General features: G+C 35.2%; 1 protein-coding gene across 2 annotated transcripts in view; it reads right to left on the bottom strand.

Annotated features, from left to right (window-relative positions):
• pax7b (paired box 7b) overlaps positions 1-15,457 on the bottom strand; it is an 80,618-nt gene that overhangs the window by 52,114 nt on the left and 13,047 nt on the right. For both annotated transcript variants that reach the window (XM_056449066.1, XM_056449067.1), the window contains exon 5: positions 3,275-3,471. In XM_056449066.1, coding sequence (XP_056305041.1) covers positions 3,275-3,471 — 197 coding nt within the window. The remainder of the gene's footprint in view (positions 1-3,274; positions 3,472-15,457) is intronic.

The following is a 15,457-nucleotide window of genomic DNA, read 5'->3' as shown; positions in this document are numbered from 1 at the left end:
CTGTTTAAAATTGTCAGTAAAGCGCTGTCAACAGATATTTTTCCTCCACACCCCATAAGATTGGACAGCGCATCGTACAACGGCAGCTGGATTAGTCCAAATACAGCATAGTAATTTTTGCGGTTGGGTCTGTTTTGGTTCGGATCACGTTCTTACCACAAACGAACCACTCCAGGCATCGTTTGAAAGACCACCTCTTCAAGGAGGCCTCGGTACGCTTTTTTGGTCTGCACTCTTGTGATTGCAACATTCACACCTGCCCAAATGAACCGCACCAAGAAGGAAAATGAACTCTAGTGCGATTCAACTGAACTAAATAAGACTGGTGTGAAAACACCCTAAATTACAATTTTCATGTGAAAACACCCTAATAAAACTTGAGGTCAAAACAATAATTTTTTTATAATATTTGTATTTTCACAGCAACAGTTTTGAGAAAAGTCATCACAAAATCAGTGATTTTAATCTGCAAATAATAACTCAAAATCCTGACTGTCGTTTGTTTAATGGAAATCAGAGCAGCATTCATTGATTGAAAGGGTTTTATTTTATCAAAATAAATAATATTTTGTTAGTTTAAGAAATCACTTTGTCATCAGTCTGAAGGTCCGGTTACACAATGCTAAATTTCATTGACATTGCATTCTGGTTAACCCATCGTGTATTTCAAAGCCTACATCTATAAATAAAAAAAAGAGGTCAGAAGTTTAATATAAACTGTGTAAAAAATATAGTAAAGTAGCAACAGATCTTTTCTTCCAAAATGTGAATTGGGTGGGACTTGGTTCTGTCCATTGATTGTTGGTTAAACGGAGGCAGATCTGAATGCAAACTCGCAGTGAAAGTTTTTAGTGTCCAGTGTACGTTTGTTGTTTCTCCTGAAGATAACATTATGACCTTGTTTTAGGGGCAAAACAGACATTTGAAAGACAAAATACACGATTTTTTACATTAAGATAATAAAATGTCTTTATATGTTGAGTATTCGTGCCTTTTTTAAATGAAATAGTGCCATGTTATCAGGATCATGTTTCTTTCCGATAAGGTTGACAGGAAGAGGCCTGCTGTGTTTTTCCTCGCTCTTTCTTTGAGATGAGCAGTTGCATTGTTACACGCGTCATCAATCAGAGGACCTTAGCCCAACAGATCCAGTGACACAATGAAACTTTAAAGACCTCCAAGCACATAGCTGAACTCTTACTGAGCCTTCATTGTACAATCTGCATATCCAGCTGACAGCATCAGTCTTACGGGTACCACCCTTTCAGAAGTAAACACCATAGACAGATCACTAAAATGTAAAAGTGGTATCATAAATGGCAAACTAATTTACGCTGTTTAAAACCTGCATGACGTTCTTACTTCAAAACTGAGTTAATTTCAAACACATTTAAAGAATCTTATTGACTTTGTATATAGAAGTTTAAAATGACATAAGAGAGAGTGAATAATGAATGAATCATTTGTTTTTAGGCAAATATAATTTGTCTCATTCATTCATTTTCTTTTTCCGCTTAGTCCTTTTATTAATCAGGGGTTGCCACAGTGGAATGAACTGCCATTTTATCCAGCAAATGTTTTACGCAACGGATGCCTCTTCCAGCTGCAACCCATCACTGGGAAACACCCATACGCTCTCATTTACACACATACACTACGTACAATTTAGCTTACCCAAATCACAGATACCCAGCGATATTCAGCGATACCCACTGCGCCACTGTGCCACCCCTAATTTGTCTCAATATAACACATTTTGCATTGTCTTCAAACTGACTCTTTAAATAAAAATGTGGTACAATTCACGTGAAAACTTGTAATCTGAAAGCTGTCAGGGGAATCCAGGAGCATACCTGGTATATCAAGAATGTAAGGAAGGTTACATTAAGTTACAGATCACAAGTTACCCTATTTAAGTTAAGTTGAGTGTAATTATTTAACTTTTTTCTTTATCTAACAGATTTGATTACTTTAATCAAAATTTCTGAAGAATATTTACAATTTTAATCATTTTCAAAACAACACTAATTACTTTCAGACTTAAAAAAACAACTAGCATCTAACAAAGCCTTGGGAAAACAAAAAAGCGTAAAAATAATAATAACGCATCCACTGTAAAACCCAACAGTCAACTTAATTAAATGAAATGAGGGTAGTTAACTTAAAAATTACTGAAAGTTTGAAAAGAGTTTTGAACTCAGTGTTAAAGTATGAGTTAATTAAATACTTCCTTACTTCACCTTAGGTGGAGTAAGTTCACAGTACTCATATAGACTAGTTTTTTAACACAAATAGTTTGTAGCAACCGGTTTCCTCAAACAGTGTGAGTTGCCTTAACTTATTGGGTTTTACAGTACTCAGTTGGTTTGAGTTCTCTTCATTTATTGGGTTAACTGTGCTCAAATTGCTTCGTTCACTCAAATGGAGTAAGTTCACAGTACTCATTAGGATTAGCTTTTGAACTTAAATGGTTTGTTGCAATCGGTTTCCTTAAATGGTTTGAGTTACCTTAACTTTTTGGATTTTACAGTGTATTCGGAAACCCAAATAGCAAATCAAACAAGCTAGTGTCCTAAATTGCTAATTCAATACAAGAACCAATCAAATACATCAGAAGTGCATGGCTTTACCAAATGGCAGGAATTGATTAGCAGCACATTCAAAACAGGCAAAGCAACTAATTAATATTATTCAAAATATTCTACAACTGTAGGACTGCACAACTCGGGTGCTGAAAATATTCAGATGTAACCCCTTTATAATCATTCACATCTTCATAAGTAGCTGTAATTCAGGTTCATGTTTTATCAAAAGGGAAATCTACTAGATGCATTTTGTTTTTGCAATTCAATTTCATGGAACCAACACATGGAACCCAACAAAAACCAAACCTAAAATTAGATATAAGAGAAGATCTGAATATAGTTGCATTAAATCTGTCACTCCAATCGCATGGATGTACAAACAGTTTGACTTGAATTTGACAAGTCCAAAGTAAAGTAGCCAATAGCAATATCATTCATTTAACAAAAGAGTGAGTCTGTCAAATGAAAAATTAGTGTCTTAAAACAGGCTTTCGTTTTTCCTTTATACAACTAACCCTTAAGTGTTGTTGATTTTGCTTTGAACAATAACATCATGTGTTAATCATGTATGTTTGTGATGTAAGATGGTTGCAAATTGCAGAAACAATCACAACAAACATGTCCACTGTCAAAACCATGTGTATATATAGCAACTGCAGAGAGTACTTTAGCATTTGGTAGAGTCTTACCTGTACTCTGGCCTCAGTGAGCTTGGTTCTCTGGGCTAGTTCCTCTCTGGTGTAGATGTCAGGGTAGTGTGTCCTTTCGAAGGCCTTTTCCAGCTCCTCCAGTTGCTCAGCTGTGAAGGTGGTCCGACTGCGTCTCTGCTTCCTCTTGAGCGGCAGGTCTGGTTCAGACTCCACGTCCGAGACTTCATCCATTCGACCTGTCAAAGAGGACAGAGAAGGAAAGAGCTGAATGCGTTGTGCTCACCACTATAGAAATCACAGACTTCATCTACTTTCCATACAGATGTAGTTACCAGAAATCTCTCTGCTCATGAATATCGTCATCATGCTCAGTTTGATTTTTTTTTCTGAATGAATGTGAACCCAAAAAAACGAAATGTTTGGATGGCGCTGCGGTGGAATGATACGGATTCGTGTGGCTTTCTGTCAAGCGAATAATATTTCAATGCATGACTATTTATATAAGCGGAGCTCTTGAAAATACAATCCCACATCAGAGCGTATCCCAGCTTGCCCCGAGGCCATGGAGGCAAAAGTGTTGGGGGTGTTAATCTCCACAGACCACCTTAGTGATCCTTATACTGGTATTTTGTGCTCAAATGAAAACAAAACTGGCACTTTGAAAATAAATCAAGTATATGATTGAGTACATTGCATTAAATGCCATTCGCAATTTAGCAGGCAGTCTTTAAAATACCGACGGTGGATTATCTGTCAAATGCAGCCATGTCAACTGCAGCGTTTCTCTTTAGTGGTTAACTGGAGAAAAGATGAGAAACAATGAATCTAAATCTGATCTGATGCAAACCAGAGGTGTGTGGGTGGCAATTCAAGCAGAGTAGCTTAGCGATGAAACAAAAATGACACATTAGCTTATCCATGCTGTGCAGATCAGTGACCTTTACACAGGTGCATGTAGGCCGCTGCTAACTTTAACTTCAGTGAGCTTTAAAGAGGATACGTGTCGAATTCAAGAAACTTGTTATTAGCGACACCGGTGGTCATTAAGTGAACTGCAGCCAGCAACTTTTTGTGTTTGCACTCATGTACTCACTGTTTTCTAACTATGTGCGATGTGATACTGCAACATGCGATAAAAGCTATCTTTTCCATGTTAAAAGGAATATTTGTCCTAACCAATCCACAATGGTGATGCGCAAACATTTCTATTTTAGAAGCATTTCTATTTCTGCAACGGTATCAATTTAAATACCATTTTACATGAATTTTATTGCTAAACTGAAAGTGGCAGCAGTTTATCTCAGATCTTGAAGATAAATCAACTAGCAAACATACAGATTAAACATGTTCGACCAACATCATCAGTCACAGCTGTGTACTTTTAATAAGGATAATGAGCAAAGTGACTATTTACTATATGTACTGTATGATGAAAAGTCCCTGACACTTTGAGATTCACTCTAACAATTGAGATTCAAAAAGATCTACCTTGGTCCCATTCTTTAGTCGCATGAAAACCGTTTCCACATATGACAGGGAAGATCTTACAGCCCATTTTTATCATTTCATTTGAGTTGATTCCTTATTTATTTCCAGTTGGGCTGGCACTGGGCTGATCCTTGAAAATCCCTTCAGCAGCATTGGGGGCCAAGCTCGACAGACACTGGCCTTAATCCAGGCCATGACTTCCCGCTAAATTGAAGCAATTCTACATTAGTGATGGTTGAACCCTGGCTTCTTATTGGCTAAGGCTGGTGTGGGCTTCCAAGAGTGGCCCCTCTGAATAGAGTTGATTATAGAGGAGCCGAGTGGCCTGTGCTCTGCCTTTACTTATATTCTAGAGGCTTTTTAAGAAATAATTGTGATTTACATTTTTTTACTGCCATTGATCATTCCATTGAAAACATTTTTAACATTACATTGCACAGAAGGTTCTTCAGACTGAAAAAACAAATGGCTCTTTAAAGAACTGTTCATTGAAAGTTTCTTTGTGGACCCAAAAGTTATTTTATGGCATGAATGCAAAAAAGTGCCATTTGTTTGTTTTTGTTTTATGTTTGTTTTTTATATAAAGAATATTTTAATATTCTAAAACAACATTCCTTGGATGTTAAAAGTTCTTCATGTAACAATTGATACTATAAAATGTTAATGGTATGTTTATCAGCATAGAAAAAACGCCCAAAGGACTTCTTAAAAGACCCATTTTTTATAGTGAGAAGAACATTTGAATAATATAGAAAACATTCTATGAATGTTAAAAGCAAAAATTCTTATTTATTTAAAAAAATGGACATCACAACTAAAATACAACCAAATTACCTTGGATTTAAACTGAAATTGATTCCTGAAATCTTTGCTTAACAGTGAGTTTCAAAACATATTTTTACTAGGGTCACTGGAAGACCAAGTACAGTAAGAACTGGTTTTTCAGGCCAGGTGAAACACAAGAGGGATTTAAGAGGTAATATAATGACTGTAAAACTGACTGAAAATCTGTTGAGTCCCATTCCACACCATAGGGGACAGCAATGAGGCAAGCTTGAGAGATATATAAACTCCAAACATTTGGTGTTTTCCTCCTATATGAGCTGACCAGCTTCTGGATTTTACATTTGTACTTTTGCATGTAAAATATCATCTACTTCATCGCTGTCATCTGCCATTGGTTTGGTCACAACAAGGGAAACACATGACTGAATATATTTGCATGCCTCTGTATTTGTTTGTCGGACAGAAAGTCCCAAAAATAGCCTTCAAGCAAAAGCACAACAATGAAAGAGCCATCAAAGTGGCTTCGACTCCAGGCCAGCTCTGTCTTTTAATTAAACAAGGAATTATGGGATTACAGGAAGGTTCTCATTACAGGCCACTTGAGGAGTCCTCTAGAAGATGTCTTTTTGTCTCCCAGAGCTCACACTCAGGAATTCTCGACGGATTACACATGGCCGTAGGACATGAGGCCGCATTAATTAAATCAACTCTTTTGCCTTTTCTTTTAAGATTCATTTTGCCAGAATTCTCCCCTTATCCCAACACTCGGCTAAAAACATACTCAAGTGTACATATATATATTGGAACTCATGTTCTTTAAATCCCTTTGTTGGTTTTTGAGAAATTGTGACAAAGTGATTTGCTTTTGACTCACCATGACGAGCACTTGAGGCCGGAGCAGTGATCTATACTGATCGTTTTTCCAAAAGGTGGACACCACTTTCACTTAAGACACTACATGGAATTTATTTGTTTTCTCCAACAAGCTGCTAGACCTACAAGAGACAGTTCGCCCAAAAATGAAAATTCTCTCATCATTTATTCACCCCCATGTCGCTTCAAACTTGCCTGGGGAATGTAGAAATAGAAAAGTTTCTGTCCAAAGAAAAGGACATTAAATCAATAAGAGTACATACTGCTCGTTATAGGCATGCTATGATCCAGATTTTTGCAACCGATACCATGTACCAATTCCTTGTCATGGTGATCGACCGATACCGTACCGATTCTGATGCTTCAAGCTTTATAATGCAGAAAAGTGCATTTTGCCTCTAAGTATGATACTTAAGCGGAGATCTTGCCTCGTCTAAGAGAATAAATGAAAGATGTTGCATAAAATTCCTTTAACACATCCCTGTCATGGTCAGAAGCAGTTTTACAGAAAATAACGGATAAAACAGATACAAAAAATTGGTAAGAAAATCACTAACAAAGCAATTTGGAAACATTGCAAATGATGGAAGAGTTCAACATGTCTCAATAAAGTTTGGAGTGCATATTTGATGCATAAGAAGTTAAAATACACACCTATAAATCCATTACTTCTTTGCTAAAAGGAAAAAGGCTCATAAACTACCATTTATTATAATAAGATATATTATTAAACGTTCAAGTTAAAAATAATTTTGTATTTATTTTTTATTTTCCTAATATTTCCAGCCAGGTTTTAATGACCTTGCAATATTGTTGAAAACACAGAACTTTCAATTCTGATATGTAAAAAGATTTCAGTTCTTATAAATACTCTGCTTGTAAACTCGTAAACAAACCATTGCGATTGGTTTATAATTTCAGCCAGATTAGTGAGTACCGATCGAGTCAAGAAATGTGATTATCGGCCGATACCGATCTTTGGCCGGTCGATTGGAGCATCCCTAGCTCATTAGAATTCATCCTGTGTAATTTAGCTTTTTTTCTGAGCTCATCATACATTTATCATACATTTTTACCAAGATCTACAGAAGACACCCACTAAAATATTGACCATCTGATGACATATTAAAAGACTACATTATAAGATCAGTATGCATCTCTAAAATATAAATAAATTCCCATTTTAAACATTTTTACATCATAAAAATATAATATTTTCTCTTTTATTTATCTATAAAAGCTCATTAGGTTTTTATGCTGAAAATGTAACTACAGTTTAATAAAGTGACATTTATTTAGATTTTATTGTTTTAGCAGTTAGTATTCTTATAGTAATCTTATTAATATATATGTTTTTTTTATTTCTTTCATTTATTTATTTGAACTACCACTCAAAAGTTTGAAGTTAGTACATTTTTTTTTTGCTTTTCTGAAATTATTATTTTTATTTAGTAAGAATGCATTAGTTTTTCTAATGTTTCTATTTCAAATCAGTGCTGTTCTTTCGAAAGTATTCTCAAAAACAAGTTACAATTAAACAATTTACTTTTCAACATTTATAATAATAAATGTTTCCTAAGCAGCAAATCAACATATAAGAATGATCATGTGAAACTGCAGCAATGATGCTGAAAATCCAGCTTTGCGTCAGGAATAAACAGAAAAGTTCTTTTAAATTGTAGTAACAGTTTGTTACTGCTTTACTGAATACAAATGCAGCCCTGGTGAAGTTTTCAAAAACAAATAAAATCATACTGACCCCAAAGCAAATCAACTTCTCAACTTCCTGTTTTTACCTTCAAACAGATGGAAACTCAAAATCAAAGTGACAAATCTAAAAAAGCACAAGTTGAGAGGCTACAAGCTGGATGCATTTGCTCCGGCATGTCTGATGGGTATGTATTCTGCCACATCCCATTCTGTCCTCGTCACAACAATTACAATGTCATTTAGCTGCCATAACGGAAAACCCACAAGCTGCTCCTCAGCCAGCCCTGCAGAGCCTGATAAAACCAGAATAAGTTTGACAGCACTCTCCTGCTAAAGGTCAGCATCTCTCGCTCTCCTACTCGCAGTATAATGAGCCCAGGATTATGGAAATGAAACAGACGCTGATGCAGATACGCGTCTAAACCTGGACCTCATCTTTGTCTCTGCGAGATCCCACGATTGACATGCTGGGTCCCATCACACAAACGCCACCGTGGCAAGTACCCAGATCTGTCGAATGTGCTACAGCATAAATATAAGCGAGGATGACACATTTTGTCTGAGATGGCCTGGAGCAGACAGGAGCGAGAGCTTTTATAAAGGTATAAAAACATGAAAATACATTTGAAAAAGGGGGTTTTAAAAATAAAAACAGCTCCTTGCCAAACCACTAATCGGAAAATAACAGCAACATTCGAGTTACAATAAGACGACCTTCTTAAGTCTATTAAAAAAAAAGTTGAAGGAGGTTTATCATGATATGTGGGCTTAATTTAAAAAATATTATTTCTTTATACATGCAGTCCTCCGGGGTTCGTCGTATTGTTCAGTTCCATATCTCTAAAGCAAAATGATGCATAAAAACTCGCTAAGAAACGAACAAGATAATCTGACAGCAAATGAGTGATGTTTTCTTTCAAATAAACTCTGACAAGTGCCCAAATCCTATTATTTTCCAAACTTAAAAATTGTCTCTTCGCATCCCATCAGTTATTAAGAGTGAACGTGGCCCATGGGATCAACCTGATTTGTAGGACTTACACATCAAAGGCAGTTAATCATAGGAGAATTGGCCTAATATATCTTGAATATGAATTCGATTAAAAGCCCTTAAAGAGAGGAGTCGTTGTAACTTTCAAATAGGGCTGGGTGATATGGGCAAAAATAATGATCAGGATAAAATTTGTCAAATGTCCATTTCTTTTAGCTATAAATGCAAATTTTTGCTTCTGAATCAAAGTTGCTGAAGGCAGTCAGTTAATTGTTCATCTAAACTGTTCTCTGTTTTGACAAACATTTCATTCAGATTAAGATTTCATAAGGTACAACTTTTAAAGAAAAACTTATAAAACCTTTACTGCATAAACTTTCAGGCTTTTGAGAGCCTTTTTACTTCAAAATATCTTAGAGAAATTAATTTGGATCATATTAAATCATGAAAAATGCACATGTCATTTTGTACAATGAAACATTTAAATATTCAGATTATAATGTAAATGCTTCCACATAGCAACTTGTTACCAAATTTAATTATGTTGTTTCTATGATGAATTGTATGATAAACAGTAGCCCAAGTACAGTACATTAACTTTAAATACAAATGAAGAGTTCAGATACAAAAACCTCTAAATGTCATCTAAAATTTTCTTCTGAAATGAGCATTTTTTTTAGGCTCCAATATGTAAGTTTTAGTAAGATCACTTTTATGGCAAAGAAAAAGTCCTTTTCCTGGTCTTTAAAGTGAAATAACTCAACATAAACAAACGAGTCTGAGAAAAATGTTCATTTTCGATAGAACTTTCAGACAGCACTTTTTGCATTTGAACTCTTGAAATGTTGTAACCTTATAACAAAAGTTGTTATATTCCATTATTCCATAAATACAGCAACATTAATAATATAATACAATGCATATGCAGTTAAAGTCAAAACTAGTAGCCCTTCTCTGAAATTTCAATTCTTTTTCAAATATTTCCAATTGCTGTTTAATGAAGAGAAGTGTGTTTTTTCCACACGTTTCAACATGTTTGTAAAACTAATTTCTAAGAAATTATTTATTTTGTCTTTGCCATGATTACAGTACATGATATTGTTTTACTTATTTGCAAGACACTGCTATTCTTTTATTAAGAAAATAATTTTGACTTGTATATTTAGCCAATTAAACGTTTCATAGCAATTATATTCTGCTACTATCAGAAGAGCTTCTTTTATCCTCATTTGTAAGTTGCTTTAGATAGAAATTAGTAAATGTAGTGTAAATATATTCAGCATATATTCAGCTTGAAGTGCATTTAAAGGCTTAACTGGGTTTATTATGGCAAGTTGGGTTAATTAGGAAAGATATTGGCCAACAGCGGTTTGTTCTGTGAACAATCAAGGAAAAAATGCGGGCTAATAAAATTGACATGTAGCAGATTTTACTTTTTTTTCCAGCCGAACTAAACAAACTCTGTCAAGCATTGGGAGGTATTTTGACAAGAATTAATTTTAAGGGAAGGATTATAATGTTCCTTAACTGTATATCTCCAAACTCTGCCACAAAACTGTGGTGTTGTTTCTGGTACTAAAATAAATCTAAGGTAAATCCATTTAACAACTTTGTTCGTTAATGGATTGTTAATGGCACAGTGTTTCTCCTGCTTGGTGTTATTGAACACTTTTTCTTAAAAACATAAAAATCACAGAGACGTTCCAGTTCTTCCATAAATTGATGTGCTTGTTTTGGGAGCTTTTTGGATCAATTTGAGGCCGATCCACATGCAAACAAACCTTAACATCCACTGTGCTGCTGTTTGGCATGAATAATGCAAACAGATAAATTGCACAAATCAAACAGTACCACTTAGTATCAATTTAAAACATAAACATTACATCAAACATTTATCAAAAATGTGTTATGATAGCGATCTGCTTTCCAACTAATACAGTAGATGTGCTTCATGCAGCCAACCTGACTGAGCTTTTTGTTGACAGCTGGGTGTAAAACTCTTTGAGAAAGAGGCCGGACAGTGATTAACCGTTCTGGGTGAGGAGTGACTAAGGCCAAAGAGGAGTCATGACCACCCAACATAAGCCTTCAGACCGCTTCCATCAGCCATGAGCCTGTGAGCAGATGGGATATTCATCATCACGGCCACACTCAGACCTCTTTCTCTTCTCTGTTGTCTTTTTATTTTCATTCTCTCTCTCTCTCTCTCTCTCCCTCTAACCTTTCCTGCCAGAGTCTCTGTGTAAAGGGCCTGGGGTAAAGTGCTCGTCTACAGCTGCACATTCCTCTAAGCTTAGCATGGTAGCAAACATTTACACATTTGTCTTCATCAGAGCTGGCTCTCAAAACAACATTATACTCAGGTATTCACAAAAGCACACAACTGGCTTCCTTGTTTCCGGCACATATGCTAATCATCTGCTAGAGTCCAAGTGGATAATCGCAGTATTGGTGCATTAATTTTTCAATTTTTACAGATTTATACTCATATGTGGATCCATTTAGAGTAGACCATCCAATACATTAACAGTAATCCAAAGATGTTTCAATTTAGCCATATGGATAAAAAAAAAACTGTATATTAAAATACTTTCCAGGCCTTTTATTCTCACTGTTCCTAGCAGGTGGAATGATTTTCCCAAATCCATCTGTAATGCTTCACGAGAAACCTTCCACAAGCACTTTACTGCATACTACAGAAAAAAAAAACAATCCTTTACACTTTCCCTAAATCTTTCCTTCTGCAATAAGCAATTGCTTGAATTGCTCATTTCTAATTTGCTTAAGATAAAAATATAGATTATCATATTATATATAGATTATTGTTTTATATTATTTTGGATTCATTTGCACTTCATTGCAATTTTTTTGTGCTTTTTTTTGATGAAATATATGTATTTGCCAATCATGCAAGAAGGCAGTGTTAATTTTGGTAAAGAAAATGGGGTGAAAACTGTTTGTTGACCATTTTTTTAAAGCTAAGACGCGGCGAAGACAACACTAGGCATGAGACGATAACCATTTCCAAGATATACTATGGTTAGGAAAAGTTAAGGTTTTAAAACCGCCAACATTTTCTGCTGTACCATTCCTAAGGTGATACGTTTTTAGGACAACAGTTTCTCCAGCAGAAAAGATATCCAAAGAAGCTGTTTTAAATTGTGAAAAAATCTGTGTTTTTAAAACTAATGAAGAGAGCAGAAGTCAAAGATTCATTTGAATTATTTAGCCTGACATGTTTATTGATCCAAAATATTTTAAATGTTTCCCAAATGAAAATATATTGTGTTCAAAGGGGAAAAAGGTTTAGCTTTCATTTAAAAAGAATATATATTAAGCAGTAATAAATCCCATCAAACCATGATATTTTAATCCAAGTTTCAACAGATCTGTCAAGTTTCTGTTTGTTTCAAGCCATAGAAAACACCCCCCCAAAAATGTTGTCCTTATTTTTGACAACATTAACACCGCGAAAAGGAACATTTGCTGAGGTTAGATCGATGTTTGATGCCGCAAAATTTCAGTAATTAAAAATATTAATATTAATCCATCACAACAGTTTTGGCAAAATAATTAAATTTCCCTTTTTCTAATGGGGCGTTTGATACACTACAGGTAATATCATCAATACAGATTCAAAGTGGTTTCGATATGACAAATTCAAATGACAAAAATATGACATTACTAGCACAGGACAAAAGACCCCAACAAGCATCAGCAAATCACCAAATTCAAGTAAGATTTGACTTTTATGAACATGAACAGCTCACTATAAAAGTGTGTTTAGTGTTTCATAGGCTCGTGTCTCAGCTTGTGTCATTCATAATATTCAAAAACAGTTGTTTTCACTTAAAGGGGTAGTTTCTTTCTTCTGTTGAACAAAAAACAAGTTATTCTGAAGAATGTTGGGGATAAAATACTAGGGAAGTCAATGGCTTTTTCCACCATCATTCTTCAGAATATCTTTCTTTGTTCAACAGAAGAAAGAAACGCAAACAAGTGGAATCAGTAAATGATTGCAAAGTGTTTCCTTTTGGGTGAACTATCGTTTAATAGTTTATAATTCATTCTAATTCAAAATTAAAGATATAAAGTTGTAATACACCCATACAAGTCCCAAAATGATACACCCAAAGCAATCCCAAGCCAAAAACACTCATTTCACATTAGCTTTCGACTCCACATTCATCAATTTCTTTCCACGGAATAAAAGAACTCCATTGAAGGAGATAAAAAAAGGGAGGGAAAGTGGTGTAATTTTGGCTCCCACAACAAACAATTAGCCCTCCTTTCTTTTTCATAGCATTGAAAAACATTGGAGAGAAAGAGAGGGAAGATGTGAAGGAGCGAAGTGATGGGTGATGCTCTTTTATAGGTCTTGTCATGTGCATGAAGGCTCAGTGGGCTTTTTGTCCGCCGGTCCTGTGTGAGAGCGTGCTCACCTTAAACAACAGAGAGACTCGGGGGCCTCCGTGGCCTTTCAGACCCAATAGAAGACGCACCTTAGGGGGCCATTTAAGCCTGAAAAGAGGCCTGACAACCCTGCGCAGCACTGTGGGGCATCAATAAATGCTGACATATTGACTCTCTGTGCCCAAGCGCCACTGGAAAAAATGCTGCCAGAATATGAATCCATTTAATGGCAGGGAAAGGGGGCCATCAGTGCAAAGAGAGGGAGAGTCTTGTATCTCTCGGCTTTCGAATGCTCTGGAATGTTGAGTTTTGACAATGAAACTAGAAGTATTGACATATCGTGTTTTGCTGAAGTTATCAGATCTGCGCAGAAGGTGAAGATCACATCTGTTCTGCTATATTAGCTGAATTTCGCTGCACTGCTATTTAAAAATAACTCGGAAAATGGTTCGTAAAATATCTTTAGGCAGAAATTCCGTTTTAGATATATGCAGTGCAGTCGATTTGGCGGGAAGTGCTGACTTAACTTGGGAAATGGAAATCAGAGAGAGTTCTAATTCGCTTTTCTTGCTGCAAAAGACTGAAAGGCAGGTGTCCATTTACTGCCAGTCTCATTCTTTCTTGTTTAATATTGAGATTTCATTTCCTGGGATCGAGAGCTTGCTAATTGAGGTCAAAGGCAATCAGCACCGTGGAACTTAATCAAATATCTAAAAGGTGAGATAAACGGAAAAATTGGCCATTTAAACTAGAACGCCTATAGCTTATTAAACTATAATGTGTGTGGCAGAAAGAACCAAAAAAAGATCATACTTCATTCTTCAGCAAATTTTAGTTGGCATGTAAGATTTTAACTACCCCACATAATCTATATTATTATTAGCAGAAAATCAATTTATACATCCTCATGTGGATTCAAACTGTGGTGTCCTCATGTGGATTGAAAACAGTGGTGTTAGATTTAATTTGAAATCAGTTTAATTTAAATTAGGCAAGTAAATATTACAAATAATTACAAAAATGGCAAGTAAAAATTGAATCAAATGAACATTTTAATAGACATTTAAAAATAGTAAAAAGTTAACATTTTTAAAATGTCTTATTTTGTGTTCCACACAGTAAAACACTTCATAAACAAGATGTTAATTAAATACATTTTGGATTTTTATGAACTGCCCCTGCTTAATATAAAGCTATTGCAAAAAAATGTATAACTAAATAGTCTAATTTATTTATTTATTTATTTATTGGAACATGAAAACCAGGGTTATTCCAATAAACACTGATTCTAAATTGAAGTTCTGCATTTGGTGCAAGAACTGCAAGATCTGAAGTTCAACACTGGCATTGTGTTGTTTAAAAAACTATTTGAACATGCTGAAAACATGGCATCTTTTTTATGCCAAAAAAGGCTAAAATGAAGAAATATAATCAGTAGTTTACAGAAAATGTTTACTACATTACATAAATTGCATACATTGCAAAAATAATGTCATAAATTCAGAGATGAAATCCTATATCCAAAGAAACCGAGAATTATTAAGTGGTCTCTAATCTTTTTTCAGAGATACACACAGTATATGAACCAAAAACAAGGGGCCACAGATAAAAGTTTCGTTGCATTACTGCAATAAAGTAAATTTGCAGAAAACTTTATGCCTCTCTATGTGAGGTCTTCACTGTAAATACCGCGGGTAAAACTGCAGCTGAACTTAATTCCGTCCTCACAAAGATGTTTGTGTTATCATGGCTTTATGTCTTAGCAAACTACCATTTATTAAATGCAAAGCCTTTATCCGCTTTTCCCACAGCGGTGGCGTGTGTCTCTTCTTGAGATAAAACAGTTGCGTAAACAAAAAAATGCTGAATGTCAATTTTACCACTGACTTAGCTTATGGGAAATAAATCTTTATATATCAATGCGAGCTTTAAGTGGACAGCCTAGGGCTTAAATACAAATG

The sequence above is a fragment of the Danio aesculapii genome, chromosome 23, assembly GCF_903798145.1.
Source record: "Danio aesculapii chromosome 23, fDanAes4.1, whole genome shotgun sequence".
NCBI lineage: Eukaryota > Metazoa > Chordata > Actinopteri > Cypriniformes > Danionidae > Danio > Danio aesculapii.
The sequence above is the reverse complement of the archived record's forward strand: the minus strand, read 5'-3'. Positions and strand labels throughout refer to the sequence as shown.